The sequence below is a fragment of the Bubalus kerabau genome, chromosome 14 (genome assembly GCF_029407905.1).
Source record: "Bubalus kerabau isolate K-KA32 ecotype Philippines breed swamp buffalo chromosome 14, PCC_UOA_SB_1v2, whole genome shotgun sequence".
Taxonomy (NCBI): domain Eukaryota; kingdom Metazoa; phylum Chordata; class Mammalia; order Artiodactyla; family Bovidae; genus Bubalus; species Bubalus kerabau.
This window is the reverse complement of record NC_073637.1, coordinates 74,680,390-74,699,315: the sequence shown is the minus strand read 5'-3', so window position 1 is coordinate 74,699,315 and position 18,926 is coordinate 74,680,390. Positions and strand designations below refer to the sequence as shown.

Here is an 18,926-nt window from a genome sequence, read left to right as displayed (position 1 = left end):
GGACACGACTGAGCAACTTCACTTTCACTTTTAACTGGGTGCTGGGCTCCACCAAAAAGGGCTCCAGTTGCCACCGACTTACGTGGGGACCTACATGGTATCCAGGCAGCCATGTCCTCCTCACTGTCTCATATTCTCACTGTTTAATTTATCCCTTTCTTGACAATGGAATGCAGAACTCCAACACAAAGAACATTGAGACCTAAGAGCATATAATCCTTCTCTTATCCATTGTAAGTTTTCTTCAATGTTTACATTCAAATATTATTTTTATTACAAGTAAAATAGATGACTGTACTGACCTTGAGTTCTCATAGACTCCCCATGTATATTCTTGAAGAGTTTTCAAAAATGTTATCTGAATCTGAAAATTCCAAAAGCAAATGACCACAGTACCTTGGTCCTACATCCGTGGTTTTATGGATGGAAAGGTGGGGAGATGGGAAGAAATAATTTCTGTATTCATCTGACTCAGTTTCCCTAGTATGACTGAGAACAGACTGACGAGGGACAGCTTTGAGCAAACACAACTTTATTTATTCACTTTGGATTAAGGGTATAGACACCCATACAGAACAAACCCCTTTGCTGATTCCTTCCCATTCCATTCCAGAAAAATGGCTGTAATGTTCTTTCATGGCAGACATATTTTTATATTATCAAATACATCATTAACACTTCTAAAAAAATGATGTCTAATACCTAGAAGTCTCGAGATTTTGCTCATGTCTTTCAAATAAATTACAAAGCATTCGCCGTTTGTCCAACATATCCACTTGCATGAAAATGTCCCAGACGTGTTTTCCAGAATTGTTTATAAGGGAACTAATTCCATGAGTCTCATTTCTGTCCTTACCTACTGGTTGCTATCCTGCTGTTTTCAAGAGAAAAAAAAAAATATTAACAACATTATAGGGTAGGCACCTTAGGTCAGGGTGCCTTGTCTTTGCAAAAATAAATCATTAACTGCTATGTTAAGTATCTGACCCTACCTATCACAACTGTAGGGGAGGTGTCCATTACTGATTAAAACTTTTTTTTTTTTTTGCATTATCGTGTGTGTTTCTGGAGAAAGAAATGTGAACAAAGGCACACATCCCAGGAAGACAAGTTAGAGAAGCCAGGTCTTGGGACGAGGACCCAGCTGACACAGGGAGGAAGCTGGACGGCCAGTCTCAAGCCGCCCTCTCCTGAACCAGTACTCACTCTTTCCAGACACAGGCTCTTCACGGGCTCTGTCCTCTTGTTCTTTGCAACTATTCTTCAGCCCACAAAGTTGAGAACCCTTTGAGAAAGTTGAGGGAAGAGAAAGTCCTGCTACAACACAGTACATACATTATTTCAAAAAACAAACAAACCAAAATCCTGTGATTTGAAAATTATATATAAACCTTTACAGGATTCATGGGCTGCAGGGAGCAGGGTAGGGGCTTCAAACCTTGAGTTTGTAACTAGAGCATGAAAAAAAACACACGTTAGTAGAGGGAACACTTCAGACCTCCCAACAAAGGCAGAGACTTGCCACAGAGGATGTTTAACAATATACAAAAGGACGAGGAGAGATGATGGCAGATTTCAGAGGGTAATGAACAAGGTAGGTGGAAGCAAGCTCTGCATCAGTGGATCTGCCACTCACGTTGCCAGGAGGAGCTAGCACTTATGAGTCAGAACTTCACAATGTTGGGATGCACCTTTCTGGCCCAGTTGAACCAGGAGCAGGCAACTCATTTCTAATTTTGTCAAAAGGCAGCCAAAAGGCCTTGAGGTACCTACGCAGCAGCTCAACTAAGCCAACCAAATGCTCCTTTCCTCTGGAAGGTTGCAGTTCTCTTCCCATTCTTCCAACTCCTCCTGCCTGGGTACCATCCCCCTGAACCACCTTGACGTTGGCACTATTCTGACATCATGGCCTATTCATCAACCATAGATGAGCCAATTCCTGTTACAGAGGCATGCTCCGTGGGCTGAATAAACCCTACCAATGTGCTTTAGTACCAGGGAGGATGAAGACAGACACTCAGACCAGAGGCACTGTGTGGACAGCCAGTGGCACACACTGACGATAAGGGAGGCGAGAGAAGATGTTTTTTTAAACTTTTTTTTATTACACAGTAAAGAATACAACAATACCTGAATCATACTTTAAAGATTCACAGGTTGACAGACCATACATTACAGTCCAACTAAGGAAAAAAAAAGGATAAACAAGAAACCACAGTTCAGACATAGTAGACTTCAAAGCTCAAGAGTATGCTGACAAAAGCATGATGCCTAGACCCCGCCCCCCCAGTGTTAGTCTACCATTAACTTGTGGTACATGTCTGAATTAAGTATTGCACAACAACTTTAATTTTTCACAATAATGTCGCAGAACCCAAAATAATATTAAAAAAAAATTACTTCAAATCTGCATTTCGACAGTCTCCAATTTTTTTTCTGTCCCTTGAGGAATTCGGACAACATGGAGTCGCTTTCTTTCCCTAAGTATTCCAGACGTAGGCATGCTTTGCATAAGAAAACCAGCCTTGAAATTTTTTTTAAATCCCCAAGACATGCACCTACACATTAAAAAAAAAAAAAAAAAAGTTAAGAAAAACAAAAAAAAAATAAGACAGGTGGCCCTGTCACACACAGTCTCATGACAGAGAAAAAAGAGAAAGAGAAAAGAGTCAGAGACAGAGATAAGAGATCGAGGACGCCCTATTCCTATCAGCGACCACCATTCAATTCTATCCAATGAAGATAACTTTTTTTTTTAAATGTGTTATACCTACAAATTATACTCTCACATAGCCTGTATATAAGTGACAAGCAAAAAAGGAAAGTAACAAAAGTTTTCTTTTCTTTCTCTTCTTTAGGTTTATGAGGTCTGCATTGTTACCAAGAAGTGATATGGTTTGCAGCTGTATGAGCTTAACTTTTGGTATCCTGGTTCTTTTGTGCCCATTTGGTTTGACTAGACCAGTTTTTGTTAGCTACTGGTGCAATATACATGCTGTCAGAGGTAGAGTGAAACTTTTTGCCACTGAGGAGAATGTAGCAAAACAGGAGGAGAGGAAGAGGAGGAGGAAGCGGGGAAGGAGGAAGAGGAATTCGAGATAGAGCTCAGAGTTAGGGATTTTTTTTGTATTTGTTTTCACTCAGGGTGCCCTGAATTAAAAGTAATGAGACGTACTGTACTAATCCTTATTTTACACACTAGTGTTAAGAATAACAGTGCTGTTTCACATACATCACAGCTTCTAGAAATAAAGACGTGTGGGTATGACATACCTCATTTTTGGGATTATTTAACCCTTCGTAGCCTAGAACATATAATAGCTCTGTAAGAAAGGACTGTCCAGTGTCATTAGCAGACTAGAAAGCAGAGTGAGGTCAAAGGATTCTGGGAGCACCATGATAAAATATAACCCATTCAGAGCCTGGTTATGTGCTTTCATGTCACTTTAAGCAGGTGTGCCGGCAGATGGACTTTCAACATGTGGAGAGATGGATTCACTTGCTCATCAGAAGTTTCTAAACTAAAAAGCCATAAAAAAAAAAAAAAAAAAACCACCACCACCTGAACAAAATTAAAGCCAACTTGTACATGAAAATACAGGGGGAAATGCAAATAATGTTAGGCTAAAGAGATTTAGGATTACCTCTATGCAGATATTTAAAAGCCATGTAAAACTGTATCCAAAGGCTTTATTTAAAAACAAAACCAAACCCAAGTTAACGGACCACTTTAGCTTTTTCAATAAATGCCTGGTGTGTATATGTACGTGGAGTAGTGTCTTCCCAGCCTTGAAAACTTTGGTTGTCTACACAGCCTGCAGCACTGCCGACTTTGCGTAAAGCACACAGCCACATTCTGGGCTACCAGTTTCAAAACCAACAAGCAGTTCTGGTCTGGACCCTGGACGACGAAGGGTTAACGGATTCACACTATACCTTGCTGAACATGTTTAACCTGCTGATCATTTTGGAAAGTAGTACTGGTGCTTTTCAACATTCCAATTTTGGTCCATCAGATCGTCTTTGGCTGACTTCCCTTTTTGTAAGAATACTGTGTAACCTGGCATTCAGCAGTGTTAAAGCTGTCAGTCTACACCTCAGCATTTGGAGCTCTAATGATTTATCTTTTTTTTTTTTTTTTTTTTGTAAAATTAGAAATACTTAAACAACCTTACAGCGATACACATGCACTGTCTTTTTTTTTTTAAAAGTAGGATATCTTGTTATTTTTTTCAAAAGTCCCTAATAATGATTTTTCATCAAAAAAAAAAAAAAGAAAAGAAAAAAAAATCCACTACTACTCTATGCTACAGCTAAACTTGGTGGAATGGATCTAGCATATTTAAAAAGTTTGCTCAAAAAAAAAAAAAAAAAGCATGCCTAGGGAGTCATGTGACAGTGCAAAATACATTTATGTACATCCCTCTTACAAAACACCAATATGTTAGCATTCCGTGAAGCATGCTGGTTTTCAGGGAAAAAAAATCCTATAAGAGAGTGAAATAGCAGCTCCGAAAGATAGCCTTTTTCTTTTCTTTTCTTGAGGACAACCAAAAAAGTCTTTTTTTTTTCTTTTTTCTTTTTTTTTTTTAACTACTAGAGAAATACCACTAATACATACAGATATAAAAGCAGCATAGAAAGATACAGGTTTCTCACCAACTAGGAATAAAGAGACTAAATGTGGGCACGTGGTTAATCTACAACGCGTCTTCACAGTCGTCCAGCACGTTTACAAGAAAAACACCATTGGGAAACCTCACAGGACAGAAGTGTTTTAACACCAAGAGAACTACTAGTTTTTAATTAAAAATCCAAACAGGGTGGGGTTGAAAAAATTTAGAAAGGGGCTGGAGCTGGAGCCACCATTTTTTTTAAAAATTATTTCTCAATATAAAATGAATGAGCTGGAATAGACCCAATGTCTTGCTCTGTGGAACCTTGCAAAAGTGAAGAAACGTTGAGGGTTGTTTAGAGCAGCTGGCTGGTGTCAGAGCTGCCAGGGTGCTAATAACTGCAGGCTGAGTCTCTTACTTCTGTGTGTGTGTGTGTATATATAATTATATATATATATATAAAGGAGCCTTTTGTGTTATGGCATTTTTTTCTTGCTGTTGTGTTCACATATCCCACTGCAAAATCATCTTTCATTTTTCCTTCTGTTGACCTGGATATTATTATTTCTTTTCAGAAACAGGAAAAAAAAACCCCGAACATCTGTGTTTCCTTCCAATATGCTACACATCTGCGCGTTATGTAGCGGGTCTTCAAAGTTCAGTTAGCAACCCACGGACGCCATTCATCTTCTTGTTAAAATGTCTACTGCTGTAGCCAATGCTCATGCCCTTGAGGGTTTTCCTCTTTTTTTTTTTTTTCCATTATTGGATATAAAGAACATTGTGACTTTTAATATTAGCATTTTTGCTTTCAACAGCAATTAGCAATCTCTTGGTTTGCTGTTTGGTAAAGCATCGGTTAATGAGGTCATCTAGTTTAAAATCCCAGCTACTGGAAAATAACAGGGAGGAGGTCAAATCTATCATTTCATGTTATATTCTCTGCTCTTTTTTCAGTTCTCTAAGGAAAAGAAATCTTTGTTATCCACAATAAGTCATTATGACCCGTTACTGGCCTTCTGTTTTACGATCGCCTCAAGATACAGTTAGGTTCTCTCTTGCTGAAAGTACTGAAACAGGATAGTTCGTCTATAAACAAACAAAACAAAACAAAACAAAAAAAGGAAAAAAAAAAACAACTTTGAGCATCTGAGGATGAGGAATTGGTTTCGTGTTGGTTGTGTTGTCTTTCCTCCGACAGTTCTGAGTGCACGTCTAGCGAGGTGTCGTCTCTATGGTGGAAGGGGTCCCTGGGGTGGTCGACCTGGGGGTGGCCGCTGGTGGTGTGTCCATGGGGCTCCCGGCCCCGCTGTTGGGCGTGACGGAGGAGCTGACGGCAGGCGTGTCCCCCTGCTGCTGGGCCTGCAGGGTCTGTCCACAGATGTGGTGGTGCTTCTCCCAGTCTTTGTGCTGGCAAAAGGAGCCACAGTATCGGGCCGTGTTACAGCCGCTGCAGGTCTCGCTGGCTTTACGGCCGCAGTTCCAGCAACTCTACGGGAGGAGGCAGAAGAGGGTGACATCTCCAATTAGCACCTGGACCAGGCCAAACTCTGAGAAAGAAACTAGGCAGCACTGCCCCCACCCCTTACTTTTAAGAACGGTGAGAATGAAAAATCCATGTGTGGATTTGTACACACTGAACACACTGGAGATGTAGGCTTTGGTGTGGTGACTGCCCAGACTTCAAAAACTCTTAGACATCTACACAAACTGGTTGAAACTCTTTCCATTTTCACTGTAAAATTCCTTCTTTTTAGGTTTAGTATCTTCACATCTAAATTTTCTACTCACCCATACTAACAATTACTACAAATGAATTTTTTCCTTTCCTAATGAGAATACCATCATGGAAAGATACAGACACCAGTCCTGGAAGAAGCTTCTTCTTTCTAGACACTAACAGGAACCACGAAGGAACTATGAGAATGCTCTGGGGACAACAGAAGATGAGATGGTTGGATGGCATCACCGACTCGATGGACATGAGTTTGAGCAAGCTCTGGGAGTTGGTGATGGACAGGGAGGTCTGGCGTGCTGCAGTCCATGGGGTCGCAAAGAGTCGGACACGACTAAGCAACTGAACTGAACTGAACTATTCGATTCAAAGGAATATAATGGACTAGACAGAGGATTCTATTCCCTGCTCCAGCACAGACCAGAAAGAGTGGGGCACGCATTCAGTTCTCCCACTGCAATTAGTTATTCACTGTACCTGAAAATCAAGTGGTAGGAAAGTCTCAAAACAATCCCCTTTAACTTCAGCTCCCTCAAGACTGGATCCTTGGTTTGTTTTTTCTCTAATATATTCTAAGCACCCAGTACCTGATATATATACACATATATATATAGTAGGTGCTCAATAAGTATTTGTGAAATCAATGAATCAGATCACCTAATTTGGCTTTGAAAAACCAGAAATACTAAAACTGGGTAAACAACAATTCAATTTTCATATACTGCTTTCCAGCTGATGGAGTTCCTTTGAAGCTCATTTGTACCTCAGCAGCTCTGAGCAGTCAGAAAAGCAGAGGAAATTAAAAACTCTAGTGCGTTCTAGCACCCTAGCAAGCCTACTGCCAGTCTCCACGGGTGCTTTCCAAGAAGTGAGAAAAGCAGAAATGAGGCTGCCTCTGAGATAAACACACCATGAAGCTGGGCACAGGTGCACTAGAGACGGAAAAGCCCCTGCCTGGGAAGACCCCGGGAAATGAGGGAGCTTCGGGGAGCACGCTGACGATGACAGCACCCTAAGGGCCCTTCTAGGAGGAGGGGGAAACTCAGGAAGCCTCCTTGAAATGTTTGTGCCTCCTTTGGCAAGACCATCCATTGTGCAATGTTGTACCAAGCAATCTTAGCTCTGTACCATTCATCGTTTTATTCTTTATCTTCCTTGGTTTTATTTTCTTGCCAAACAAACCTCTGACTATAATCTGGTAACCCCAACCAGCTGAAAGTATGTGGCTGTTATATATAGTTTTTTAAAGCCCTGACCTATGTGGATATGGAAAAAATCTCCCCACTGTGTTTCCTGCGATTATTTTTGCTTTCAGCATGCTGGTGGTTTGGGCCAAGGTGGGCTCATAAGCCTATTAAAATGCCCCAGTAGAATGTCAGCTCATCACCCTGGACTGTGTGCTTTTACCACTGTGCAAAATATGCTAAGGAAATTTTAGCATTCATCCTAATTTGGCTAACGAATAAAGGGCTCTTAGAGTCTTTCAAGTCCTTGAAGCCTATAAACTCAAGAACGATAGCATAAAACTTTTAGAAAGAGCTCAGTCCTGTGTTCATATTTCTTTACACTCAGAAATGACAGCCCAATGAAGAGGAAGAAATAGAAACTTCAAGATCTCAAAGTCGGGCCAGTAGCAGGTGTTTCAAGTGAACATAGCTAAGGAAATCTAGAAGTCTAAAATGCTAATGTTATAAATAAAAATGGAATTACAATTAATAGTCAATACCAGAACAAAGTAATTTTTTTCTACTGCAGTTTAATTTTCCCGGGAAAATATCTCAAAAAATATGTACCTCTGATCAGAGGCTTCATGACCATAACCAGAAGCCCTTCTTTCTCAAAATTAACTCAATCTTATTGCATGGACAATGGTGCCACAAAGACCTGAACAAACATGGGCCTGTCCATCCTCCAGAGCAGCGAGGTATGACACTCAGCACTCAGGGTGGTTTACTTCCTTGAGCTGTAGGCATTTCGAATAATGCCAGCTGGATCCTGGAACAAACTCAGAAATAAGTGAAATTCCTAAATTACATCAGAAAATCCCAACTAGAGAACACAGACTTAGATCCAAAACAATATTTTAAGGAAATTAAACATCTAATCTGAGTCAAGTGGCTTCTTTAGGAAATACCCTGGTGTAAGTCCTATCCACTTCCTGGCAGAGTCACATCTTGGCAGACCCAAGGCAGTAACTGCCCGGTTCTCAATGGCTCCTTCAGATTGGAATCAGATGTAGGGAACTGTCTCAATTTAAGTTGATTAAACACACAGACTAAACCAGGTAATTACAAATGCATGTGTGGGGGAATGGAAAAAGGAGACAGAATGGGGACTTCTTTATTTTTTAAAGTGTTTTGAAAGATGGGAACAATTTTAAGAATAAAAAAGTGGAATAATGCCAAATATAGAAACAGATGTTTTGGATTATAAAGCTGCTGGGAAACGAGACTTTTTTGCTGAGCATCTCTGGATTCTAATCCAGGATTCAAGGGCTTTAGTTTTACCTCCAGTCCATTCTGAAGTTGTTCAATCCCATTCATTTACCACCCACTACTGAGACAAAAAACCACCTACGACTTTAGAAAGGTGCAACAAAGAGTAATTCAAATAAGCTGGTGGGGAAAAAAAAAAAAAACCTGCCTATTTTTTATTGCTCTTGACAATGCATTGCAGTGAATGTGTAGGGAACTTTAGCTCAAGTGTTCAACAAATGGGAAACTCCAAAGTGCAGATTCCTTTTTAACAGTTCATTAGAGGGACTTCCCTGGCGGTCCACTGGCTAAGACTATGTGCTCCCAATGCAGGGGGCCAGGTTCAGTTCCTGGTCAGGGAACTGGATCCCACATGAAACAGAGTTCCCTGCTGCCTGCTGAGAACAAAGAGTTTTTGCATGCCACAGTGAAAACTGAAAATCCGTGTGCTGCAACTAAGACTCAGCACAGTCAAATAAATAAAAAATATTTTAAAAATAAAGTTATTAGAAAACAGGCAAAGCAATTTCCACTAATTCCTTCTGGGTGGCTCTGCCAAATTTCCTGTTAGCTAATCCATACCTGTCAGAGAAGGCAGTGGCACCCCACTCCAGTACTCTTGCCTGGAAAATCCCATGGATGGAGGAGCCTGGTAGGCTGCAGTCCATGGGGTCATGAAGAGTCGGACACAACTGAGCGACTTCACTTTCACTTTTCGCTTTCATGCATTGGAGAAGGAAATGGCAACCCACTCCAGTATTCTTGCGGAGAAGGCAATGGCACCCCACTCCAGTACTCTTGCCTGGAAAATCCCATGGGCGGAGGAGCCTGGTAGGCTGCAGTCCATGGGGTCGCGAAGAGTCGGACACGACTGAGCGACTTAGCAGCAGCAACAGCAGCAATCCATACCTCTAAGATTGATGCCTGACCAGGGGCACTTGGTCTCTCAACCATCACTTCTGGGAACCATGGATCTTATCAGTACTTGTGAGTGCAGAATCTTATGAGTATGCTAATTTGAATCATTTTTAGTTTCTAAGCTTTCCATCATTCACAAAGGTGGAAAACTGCAAATTGTGCATGATAGCCAGGGGTATATCCATAAAGGCAGGGTGTTAAGGTGGTCAATGGCTTCATCTAACTACGTTTTTCAATTTGTGCTTTTCATATTCAAGCTAGTACTTCCTAATAGTTGCTTATTTTCTTCATTGATTTTTCAGATAAATGAGCTTTGCTTTCAGTCTTTTAAGCAATGATTCTGGTGACAATTACCACAATAGTATTGACGTCTCAAGAATACCATTTCATAGCAAATTTTGTTCCCAAAGTCCATGGCACTTTATAGTCTTCCTTTATTTGTGATAATATCATTCTTTTTTCAGCATAAGGAATATTTTTCCTCCCTATCATGAGAATCAGCCGCTTTCCAAAGCTAGGCTAGGGCTCAGATGAAGAATAGGAGGCAGAACACAGCCCTCCCTTTATAAACATACCGACACTACATACGGACGTGGAAACGATGAACTGAAGCTTTTGGTGCCAGTGCTGCATGTCAAAGACTGCTGACACTTGTCTCATATCAACAATTCTTTTTGTCCCTATGAACAAAATTATTTCCTTCATCTGGTTGTTTTAGATACAGAGAGAATGGTCTTTCTGTCGTACTAGCAATAGCTTTTCTGGTTCTTACCACTGGAAATTCCTTTTACAAGAAACAAAACATTTTCTCCTAAGAAGTTTCTGCAGCTCTTATCCACCTATAATTCTCAAAACAAAACAAAACAAAACCAAACCCCCCCCAAAAAACCTTGCACACAAGTGATGCCCAAAGAATAAAGCAGAATGATTATAACTGAAATTCCCAAAATCTAAGTAACTTTTTACAGCAAATAACTTCCATATCTCTGAAATTGCACAGGCAAGGTTTGATTCATCATGCCTTTGGACTGCAAACCACTCTTTCTAAAATGCCACACTTTGCCCACTGCAGATCTTTCTCATAACCTGTTTTGGCAGGAATAATGTTAGAAGGGCTCTGCAACCGTAAACGTTGACAGACGTTGGACAAGGAAGTTGCAACCAAAGAAAAAGTATTTTCACGGTATGTAATGGAAATGGCTTCCAATTTTGAGTGGCTTCAGAGTACCTCCTTCTTGGTTTTTCACTTCCAGCTATGTCACTTAGTGGCTTTAGAACCACAGGCAAAGTACTTAACCTCCTAGAGTAGCAGTACCTATAAAGTAGGAAGGATAACTATAGGATTATTCAGGACTATATCAGTGCTAACTAAGGGGTCCAGATGCTCAGTGGATCCTGAATAAATGGCAGGAACTAATACCACCTCCTCCTTTTAGCACTACATACATCTTGGCATGGTACAGCCTTTACAATCAGAAAGCTCATGGTCCTGTGCCTCCCCTTGAGGGACACTGACAGCTACACAGGCAGAACGTGTCCCTACTTCCACTAATATGCCATTAGTGGCCACTTACTTTTTCTCCTTCCTCACTTCCCTCAGATCTTCTGAAGATTACTACTGACCATTTCCCCATCCCTCCTTTTTAAAGATAATATCCATCACTGGGACTTTCTTGCAGTCCAGTGACTAAGACTCCATGCTCCCAAAGCAAGAAGCCTGGGTTCCATCCTTGGTTGGGGAACCAAGATTCCACATGCCATGTGGCACAGACAAAAAAAATTTTTTTTAATTAAAAAACAATTTTCCTTGTGGCACGTCTCTCTAACTTTGGCTTTGAGATAACAAAAATTCTGTTTCTTATACTATAACCTCTCTGCCTTCTATTTTTTTATGTCCCCCTAAATATTTGGCAAGGAGGGAAGTCGGCATAAAGAAAAGAAATATACTTTCCTCCCTACGCGTTCCCTTTCAGTCATGGTTCTAACTATTAGCTATAAGAAAATGACTCTTAAATCATCTTCCAGCCTCATTTCCTTCGTGAGCTTCTCTTCCTTTCAAATGCCTGTTCTGTAGCACTACCAGGATGCTCCCCTGTTATCTGAGTCAGTAATCCCTAAACTCGACTCCCTGGCGTGGTCCTTTTCAGTCACTGGCAACAATCAGGCCCAAGACCTTGTCATCTCATTGGAAACTCCCCAACAACCTCTCAGAGCCAAACCCGACAGACCTTGCTTGTCCCCTGATCTCCCTTCCTTTCCAATCTCACAATTATTATTGAAATTCCTTCCCTGCCCTTCCTGTTACTGCTAAGTTGCTTCAGGCTTGTCCGAGTCTGTGTGACCCCATAGACGGCAGCCCACCAGGCTCCACTGTCCCTGGGATTCTCCAGGCAAGAACTCTGGAGTGGGTTGCCATTTTCTTCTCCAATTCTTCCTATTCCTGTTACAATAGCTTCTTAATTGATTTTTTTGGTCTCTCTCTTACGTATTCACACTGCTCATTTGTAAGGTGAATTTTATAAAAAATATTTCAACTTATCTTACTTTTATCTCTTATCCACTTTCCTAGATAAGTCACAGAAACATTATCCCAGTTTTATAGATGAGAAAACCAAAGTTCCAAGAGATGAATCACTCCAGATCATTCCGGGCCCAATGGACCAGCCACTACACCATGAACATCTATGGATTCAGATAGCCAGCCTTTTAGTAAATGAAACAGATAAGCAAAAATCTTGAGTTAACATAGAATCAGCTCCTACTATGAAAGCTCCAGATTCTTCTGGGGATCAACAGGGCTGATCAGAATGTGAGGGCTTTTCCAGGAGGCATGTTGGGAGACTTTGTGGTGGCTACATGCTACAGAGTCCACTGGGGCCATTCCCAGAGGCTGGGCCGCACTGCACAGGATCCACTGGGGAGGGCTCCATGAATTCTAGAGGGGGTAATAAAGATGAACCTCTCAGATTGACCTGTTTACAATATTAGGGCTCAGAAAGTTCTGGAAACAGAGTCTGAAGGTTCAATCAGTGTTTCTACTTAAGTGCCTCAAAACCACCCAATATAAGCATGTGTATTTCTGCACCTACCTAGGAATATGAATAAAGACTGCTTCAGTCTGTGGTGAAATAACACTTTAATAGCTTCAACACAAACTAACTACTGGAACAGCACAATTATTGACTCTCTCTTTGAGGCTCAATTCCAATCATGTCCTTTGAATCCCTGAATTAGAAAAAGTTATGGGTCTCAAAGAAAAGCTGCAGCATGTTCCTTTTGAAATAGTTCTAATCTAACAATATTCACCGGAAAAAAAAAGACTATATATGTTTACAGATAGGAACTAGAAGTGAATATAGAAAAAAATAAAACTGTTGAAGATGGCCAGATTCAATGAATTTCCTTTCTTTTGATTTTATGCTAATTCTGGCTTTACATTCTTGATGAAACATGTAATACACTTAAAGAGATAAAGTACAGAAAATGTCATTTGCTTGTGTCTGTCTAAGCAGTCCAGTAACTTTCCTATGGTTGGTGATAACTATTACTAGTCTATAAACCAAAGTGAAATTAGAGAACTGATGAGGCAGTATGGGGGTGGCGTGGACAGTGTGTGGAGGGTAGCTACAGAATAGCTGCTGACTTACCCTTAAGTATCAGATGAAACGAAACTTCTTTCCAGAAGCCTTTGCACTAAAGTCTATGAAGACTCATAATTTAGTGATCTGACTCTTCTAATGAATTATAATGAACACAAAGGTAGGGACCTGTGTACCTTCAGTGCCTGGTGCTATCCCTGTCATATAATTAAAGCTCAATAATTTGTTATTGAAAGAATAAACACATAAATGAATATAATTTAGAGCAATATGTATCAAATAACAGGTCACAAACACGAGTTTTTAAACGAATATCAATTCATTTCTGGGTACAGATTGAAAAATCAATGGATCCTACATTTAATGGGAATATATACAAATTTCAATCAATTGCTATGATGGCTAGACCAATTATTAATTTCAACAAATAAAGAACAATCCAGAAAATTTCTGGAGCACTGTGCTATATGGATCTTTGTTGCTGTTGTTCAGTCTCTAAGTTGTGTCCAATTCTTTGTGACACCATGGATTGTAGGACACCAAGTTCCTCTGTCCTCCACTATCTCACAGGGCTTGCTCAAATTCATGTCCATCGAGTCCGTGACACTATCCAACCATCTCATTGTCTGCTCTCATCCTCTGCTTTTGACTTCAATCTCTCCCAGCATCAGGGTATTTTCCAATGAGTCGACTCCTCACATTAGGTGGCCAAAGTACTGTAGTTAAGCTTCAGGAATAGTCTTTCTAATAAATATTTAGGGTTGATTTCCTATAAGATTGACTGCTTTGATCTCCCTGCAGTCCAAGGAACTTTCAAGAGTTTTTCCCAGCACTACAATTTAAAAGCATCAATTCTTTGGTGCTCAATTCTTTATGCTCCAACTCTCACATCCATACATGACTACTGGAAAAACTCTGTCTTTGACTATATGAACCTGCTTTTTAATATGCTATCTAGGTTGGTAATAGCTTTCCAAGCAGCAAGTGTCTTAATTTCATGGATGCGGTCACCATCTGAAGTGATTTTGGAGCCCATGAAAATAAAATCTGTTACTGCTTCCACTTTCCCCCCTTCTATTTGCCAAGAAGTGGTCGGACTACATGCCATGACCTTCATTTTTTAAATGGCGAGTTTCAAGCCAGCTTTTTCACTCTCTCACCTTCATCAAGTGGCTCTTTGGTTCCTCTTCACTTTCTGTCATTACAGTTGTATCGTCTGCATATCTGAGGTTGATATTTCTCCTGGCCATCTTGATTCCAGTTTGTGCTTCATCCAGCCAAGCATTTTGCATGATGTACTCTGCATATAAGTTAAATGAGTAGAGTGACAATGTACAGCCTTGATGTACTCCTTTCCCAACTCTGAACCAGTCAGTTGTTCTATGTAAGGTTCTAACTGTTGCTTCTTCACCCGCATACAGGTTTCTCAGAAGACAGGTAAAGTGGTCTGGTATTCCCATCTCTTTAAGAATTTTCCACAAGTTGTTGTGATCCACACATTAAAGGCTTTCACATAGTCAATGAAGCAGAAGTAGATGTTTCTCTGGAACTCACTTGCTTTCTCCATGATCCAGCCAAGGTTGGCAATTTGATTCCCAGTTCCTTTGCCTCTTCGAAACCCAGTCTGTACATCTGGAAGTTCTCAGTTGACATACTGCTAAAGCCTGGCTTAGAGGATTTTGAGCATGACATTGGTAGCATGTGAAATGAGCATAATTGTACAGCAGTTTGAGCATTCTTTGGCATTGCCCTTCTTTGGGACTGGAATGAAAACTGACCTTTTCCAGTCTTGTGGCCACTGCTGAGTTTTCCACATTTGCTGACATACTGAGTGCAGCACTTTAACAGTATCATCTTTTAGGATTTGAAATACCTCAGCTGGAATTTCATCACCTCCACTAGCTTTGTTTGTAGCAATGCTTTCTAAGGCCCACTTGACTTCACACTCCAGGATGTCTGGCTCTTGGTGAGTGATCACACCATTGTGATTATCTGGATCATTAAGACCTTTCTTGTATAGTTCCACTATGTATTCTTGCCACCTCTTCTTAATCTCTTCTGCTTCTGTTGGGTCCTTATGGTTTCTGTCTTTTGTCATGTCCGTCCTTGCATGAAATGTTCCCTTGATATCTCCAATTTTCTTGAAGACCTCTCTAGTCTTGCCCAGTCTATTGCTTTCCTCTATTTCTTTGCATTGTTCATTTTTAAAAGGCCTTCTTATCTCTCCTTGCTATTCTCTGGAACTCTGTGTTCAGTTGGGTATATCTTTCCCTTTCTCCTGTGCCTTTTGCTTCGCTTCTTTCCTTAGTTATCATTAAGCCTCCTCAGACAACCACTTTGCCTTCTTGCATTTCTTTTTCTTTGGGATAATTTTGGTCACTGCCTCCTGAGCAGTCTTATGAACCTCTGTCCATAGTTCTTCAGACATTCTGTCTACCAGATCTAATCCCCTGAATTATTCATCACCTACACTGTATAATCAAAAAGGATTTGATTTAGGTCATATCTGAATGACCTGATGGTTTTTCCTTACTTCAATTTAAGCCTGAATTTTGTAGTAAGGAGCTCATGATCTGAGCCACAGTCAGCTCCAAGTCTTAATTTTGCTAACTCTATAGAGCTTCTCCATCTTTGGCTGCAAAGAACATAATCAATCTGATTTTTGTATTGACCATCTGGTGAGGTCCATGTGTAGAGTCAAATTGTGCTGTTGGAAAAGGGTGTTTGCTATGACTAGCATGTTCTCTTGACAAAACTCTGTTAGCCTTTGCCCTGTTTCACTTTGCACTCCAAGGCCAAGTTCAGTTCAGTTCAGTTGCTCAGTTGTGTCCCACTCTTTGCGACCCCATGAACTGCAACATGCCAGGCCTCCCTGTCCATCACCAACTCCCGGAGTTCACTCAGACTCACATCCATCGAGTCAGTGATGCCATCCAGCCATCTCATCCTCTGTTGTCCCCTTCTCCTCCTGCCTCCCATCCCTCCCTGCATCAGAGTCTTTTCCAATGAGTCAACTCTTTGCATCAGGTGGCCAAAGTACTGGAGTTTCAGCTTTAGCATCATTCCTTCCAAAGAACACGCAGGACCGATCTCCTTTAGAATGGAGTGGTTGGATATCTTTGCAGTCCAAGGGACTCTCAAGAGTCTTCTCCAACACCACAGTTCAAAAGCATCAATTCTTCGGTGCTCAGCTTTCTTCACAGTCCAACTCTCACATCCATACATGACCACTGGAAAAACCATAGCCTTGACTAGACAGAACTTTGTTGGCAAAGTAATGCCAAACTTGCCTATTAAGGCTACCTCTTGACTTCTGACTTGCATGTCAATCCCCTATGACAAAAAGGACATCATTTTTTGCTGTGTTGTAGGTCTTCACAGAATCAGTCAACTTTAGTTTCTTTGGCATCAGTGGTTGGGGCACAGACATGGATTACTGTGATGTTGAATGGTTTGCCTTGGAAAGCAACCGAGATCATTCTGTCCTTTTTGGGACTGTGCCCAATTATTGCATTTTGGACTCTTTCATTGACTATGAGAGCTACTTCATTTCTTTTAAGGTGTTCTTGCTCACAGTAGTAGATATAATTGTCATAAGAATTAAATTTGCCCTTTTCTGTCCATTTTAGTTCATCTATTCCTAAGATTTGAGGTTCAGTCTTGCCATCTCCTGCTTAGCCACATCCAATTTACCTTGACTCATGGACAACACATTCCAGGTTCCTATGCAATATTGTTCTTTACAGCATCAGACTTTACTTTCCCCACCAGACACATCCACAGCTGAGGGTCATTTCCACCCTGGCCCAGCTGTGTCACTCTTACTGGAGCTATTAGTAATTGCTCTCTGCTCTTCCCCAGTAGCATATTGGACACCTTATGATCTGGGAGGCTCATCTTCCAGTACTATATCTTTTTGCCTTTTCATATACTCCATGGGGTTTTCTAGGCAAGAATACTGGAGTGGGTTGCTGTTTCTTTCTCCAGTGGACCAGGTCAGAACTCTTCATTAGGACCCATCCATCTTGGGAGGCCCTTCACAGCATGGTTCTTAGCTTTACTGAGTGACACAAGCCCTTTCGCCATGTCAAGGCTCTGATCCATGAAGGGGATGTGGATCTTATTTGAGGCCAAATGGCTAAAACTCAAGAAATCTCTCTGAATATAAAAATATAGATAAGAATTCTGAGTAGATCTACACTGCCTTCTCTGCAGATCAGCTGGGCCATGAAGTCCTAACCTAACACAGTCCCCTATCCTGGGGCCAACCATGGTAAGGTTGGAGTAGGAAAGGGAACTCTATCCAAGCCCAAGGAAACCAGAGCTGTTCTGGCTCTGTTCCAAAAGGGCCTACAATTTCCTAGACTTGAGGTGACTTCTAAGCATCACTGCTGGGGTGACTTTTATCAGGTCATTTCTTCTAAAAGGTGTACATTCTTTAATGTGAGGAAAGAATAGGGTGCAGGAAAATAATTGCTGGATTCCAAATTGTGTACTCAGTCTTAAATGAAAAATAAACAGTTCCTGAGAGGGAAGAAAAGTATTTACTTACAAATTCAAGCTAAGGTTGAGTAGGAGATATAACTTTGATTGTTCTCAGACACCATTATTCCTCAGGGGAATTAGCAGCATTAATTTATGACTAATAGATTAACCCCCCCTTGATTAAACCCTTTGTGTGTGTGTTTGGGGGGGGGTGTGTGTGTGTAGACTCATGGGCAAGTCTGAAGGAGTCTGGGCTTCATTCAAATGAAATCTCTCTTCCATCTTGGAAAACATCTATATTACTTTTGCTGAGAAGAGGCTTGATGCCTCAAGAGGTCAATCCCCCACAAGTCTTGAAAGTGATCTTGTGGTTTAAGAATAAAAGTAGGAAACCAGATTAAAATTGCCTTTCTTTATCTGTATCCCAAAATACCTTCACGATCTTTATTTCATTGTTCTGAAACAAAGTAAGGAGGGTGGTCTGCTGAGAGCCCCAGTGGAGATCCTGCCAACCCCCAGCTGTGTGACTAGCCAAGTGAGCCTCTTCACCTGCAATGTGAGTAAAAATGATTATGCCTCAGAGTTGTAGCCACCACATGAGATGAGAAAACCAAAGCTTTTAGAGGTTTAGTGTTTTTTTTTTTTTTTTTTTTCAAAATCACAGAATTATGGAGCCAGAAATTAAATGTGGCCCTCTGACTTCCAAGCCTTTTCTACTAGCATAGTCTACTTTAAAATCCTTGAGAAATGTCACTGAAGACTAGGGTAGTACTATATTAAAAATCAGTTTCTCAAGACATCCAAAAAGAAAGAAAACAGTTACTTTAGAAGATCACTCATATCTAGGTTATTTCATCCTATCTACTATTTACAGCTACTGCTTGATACACCAGATTTTTATAATGCTAAATACCAGTGTCAAGTTCATATATTCTTCTGGATATTAGATATAAAGGTACAAAGATTATAGATACTAAAGAGATATAGCACTATTAGCCAAATATAAAGACTTAATTCTCAATTTCTCTAAGATATTTATCTTCAGAATTTAGTGACCTATAAAATATTCTTATAATGCATAACAGCTCTAAAATGTTTA

The 18,926-nt window shown here is 40.6% G+C and overlaps 1 protein-coding gene across 11 annotated transcripts in view; it reads right to left on the bottom strand.

The window, feature by feature from the left end:
- Positions 1 to 3,673: 3,673 nt before the first annotated feature.
- RUNX1T1 (RUNX1 partner transcriptional co-repressor 1) overlaps positions 3,674 to 18,926 on the bottom strand; it is a 152,805-nt gene continuing 137,552 nt past the window's right edge. For 9 of the 11 annotated variants that reach the window (XM_055546689.1, XM_055546687.1, XM_055546686.1 and 6 more), the window contains one exon: positions 3,674 to 6,107. In XM_055546689.1, the coding sequence (XP_055402664.1) occupies positions 5,832 to 6,107 (276 nt within the window). In that variant the 3' untranslated portion in view covers positions 3,674 to 5,831. Of the gene's footprint in view, positions 6,108 to 8,286; positions 8,347 to 18,247; positions 18,377 to 18,926 lie in introns of those variants that run through there. The other 2 variants (XM_055546694.1, XM_055546693.1) reach the window with 2 other exon arrangements.